General features: G+C 52.2%; 1 protein-coding gene across 1 annotated transcript in view; it reads right to left on the reverse strand.

The window, feature by feature from the left end:
- Window positions 1–237: 237 nt before the first annotated feature.
- The window catches only part of LOC104077481 (tribbles homolog 1-like), a gene marked incomplete at its 5' end in the record, with an annotated part of 2,876 nt that continues 206 nt past the window's right edge, over window positions 238–2,907 (reverse strand). Inside the window, 2 exon segments of the mRNA XM_009578733.1 lie at window positions 238–706; window positions 2,808–2,907. The exon segment at window positions 2,808–2,907 is cut by the window's right edge and continues 7 nt beyond it. Of these exon segments, the coding sequence (XP_009577028.1) occupies window positions 238–706; window positions 2,808–2,907 (569 nt within the window).

Below are 2,907 nucleotides of genomic sequence, written 5' to 3' on the forward strand. Positions count from 1 at the left end.
GCAAAGCTGCACGGGTCCTCCGGGGCCGGCGGGACGGACCTACCGGCAGAGCAAGAGGAGGAAACTCTGGGTACGCTCAAAGGAGCGGAGGTCTGTGGGTTGCTGTTTATTTTAAACAAGGTCACTTTGCTGACCATACTGGCACTTTAAGATGCTGTTGAGTTTGCAAACATGGAAAAATGAAACCCTACGAAGATGCCGGAGGTGAGAACTGCCAAGGTTTTTGAGATTTTGGGGTTAGCAGAAGAAGGAACTGATATCGTCACTGTCTCCGTGGTATTCTGGAACAATTTGATCCGACGTTCCCGTCTCCTGGTCTATATATCCAGGCTCCAAGACCGCCTCAAACCAAGGGTGAAGCAAGATCTCCGGAGCAGTGAGTCTTTCAGAGGGCTCCCGCCGCAGGAGGCTGCGGATGAGGCATCGGGCTTTGGGGGAGACGTGGTCAGGAATACAGAACTGTCCACGCCGGATTTTGGAAAACAGAGTGCTAGGGTCCGAGTCATGGAAGGGATAGCGTCCCACCAGCAGGGTATAGAGCATCACTCCCAAACTCCACACGTCGGCCGATTTTCCAGAATAAGTCCCTGTCGTGTTTAGGATCTCAGGGCTGACGTACGCCGGGCAGCCGTGCTTGTCTGAGAGCGCATCGTCTTCCCCTTTGATGATGTGTGTGTCCTCCAGGCTCTCCAGCCGCAGCTGAGTCCTAGGGAGGGCAGGAAAGGAAGCCACAGATTAGAAATAGCAACACCCAGGCACAAGCGAGCAGCGAGCCCCCCGCTGCGGCAATCCCCACCCCCCTTCTCACATAGGCATAAAGAAAAGGAGAGGAAACGCTTTTTAATTTGCAGCCGAGAAGTTGCCTGGACTCGTGTAACGGAAGCGCAGCTATGGGCATCGGGTAGGCGCCCAGCGACGCCTGCTTATGTTATGTACTGGGGATTTTAACACCACAGAGGGCTCTCGAGGAACGCCAGCAAGTCACCTTCGATCCTCGCAGGTTGCACTGCCACTGCAGGGGGTTAATCGGCTACAATGCATCGCACACGCCGCTATTTGCGGTTCAGGCTTTGAGCAAACAGTGTCCAGCTGCGTGATTTTGCAAACTGCAAAGTCCAGCGCCCTTCTGCGCTTGCGGGAATCATCAGCTCTCCTGAGTTTTGTATTTTATTTTTTAATTTTATTTTTTAATTATTCTTCTTTTTGCCTTTCTGGAGGGTACCACCGCACCCGCCACCTCCCAGGTGGAGATGGGTCCACCCCAACCTCCTGTTTTGGGGGGAAAAAGGGAGCTTCTCATCAGCGAGGAAGCCATCGGCTCGCCCTGGAAGGGCTCTGCGCTGCCTTGCAGCCCGCTGGGGTGCAGACGCATTGGCTGCAGCCTGTCCTCAGCGTGACCTCGCCAAATACCCATTGGTTCTGCAAACGGAAAATATGACTCAACGTGAACCGTGGGCCCGGGATTGGCTGCGGGAGCCCTGAAACTGCACCTGTGCCGGAGAGCCCGAGTCCGCCTGCCATTGCTTAACCCTCTTCTTGCCAAATGGGATGCACATGACACTCGCCTGTGCAACGCGTTATTTCCAAATGAGCGAGACTGTGTGCAATGTAACATTTCAACAAATGTTTCATCTTCTTATGGGCGGGAAAAGTTGCAATAGTTTCCTTCAAAGGAATTACTTTCTTTGCATGTCAACATATGGTTGTTTCTGTGTAAGAGGGGCAGTGCTGGTTAATTTTCTTATCACGTTTATAAACGATATCCTGAAGAAGCGTTAGCCCAGTTAAAAAAAAAAACCAAACCAAAACGTGTTTTCTTCTGCTTCAGTAATATTACCTGCAGTTTCATCAGATTAAGCACAATTCCATTACAGCTTTTACTTTTTTTTTTTTAGCTTTCCACGGCATAAGCAGATAGTCAGAGTCAGTTTTGCTGATTAAAAATGTATTTCTGGTTCTGCCATGTGCGGTGAGGCACTACAAGAGCAGCAAACACTCCAGGGAAATCCTGGATTATTCCCCTGATCTAAATTTAACAACTAGATTCTGGATCTCCTTTCTATAAACCTAGGCTTTAGGCTAAGTTTTACCAAAGTGCTTTTCCTTGGTGCAGGATTCCCAAAAGGAATATTTAACCGTGTCCCACCTTCCCTCCTGTGTGTGCCCACATCCACAGGCACAGGGAGCACAGAAAGCACCGCCACTGGTAGTGGAGAAGGGATAAAAGCCTCAAAGGACGCAGATGGTCTTTCGTTAGCAGGGTAACCCTGATCAGCAGGGGATTTCAGCGAGGAGACCCCTCCCGAGCACCCCTCTCCCTACCGCGGCTCTGCCACGGGGCAGCTCTCCCGGGCGCGAGGAGGGACCAGAGCTCCGGCTCCTCGCACCGCCTGCGACGGGCCGATCCCCCTGCCCGGCCCAGCGCCTCAGCCTCCCTCCTCTCCTTCCCTCTGCCTTTTATTCATTTTACACTGAATGAGTGGCACACATGACATCTTCTGGCGCTAATGAGCATCCGAACTATTGTCCCTTTGTCTACCAGCGGGTTTCACTGAACTTCTGCTGAATGAGAGGAAGCTCCCGGCGAGCTTCCTCCCTTTCATCAGCTGAGATCTAACTAAGAGTAAGCGCGTACCGGTTAGATCCGTGACCTGCCACACACACACGATGGTGACCTACTCGGATCGCTCGCAGGTGATGCCCAGCTGACACGGCTGTTTCCACTCCCTGGGAGGCTTTTTGCGTCTCTGGATGTGACATTCCTCCCTCCCCACTCAGCCCAGGGCTGGCTGGTGACAACCGCTTACCTTTCTTCATTAGAGAAGACAAATTTCCTGAGCTTGAGGTCACCAAGTACGATGGCCGACTGGTGGCAGTGAGCTACAGCGGAGACAATCTGCTTGAACA

The sequence above is a fragment of the Fulmarus glacialis genome, unplaced genomic scaffold, assembly GCF_000690835.1.
Source record: "Fulmarus glacialis isolate BGI_N327 unplaced genomic scaffold, ASM69083v1 scaffold8955, whole genome shotgun sequence".
Taxonomy (NCBI): Eukaryota; Metazoa; Chordata; class Aves; order Procellariiformes; family Procellariidae; genus Fulmarus; species Fulmarus glacialis.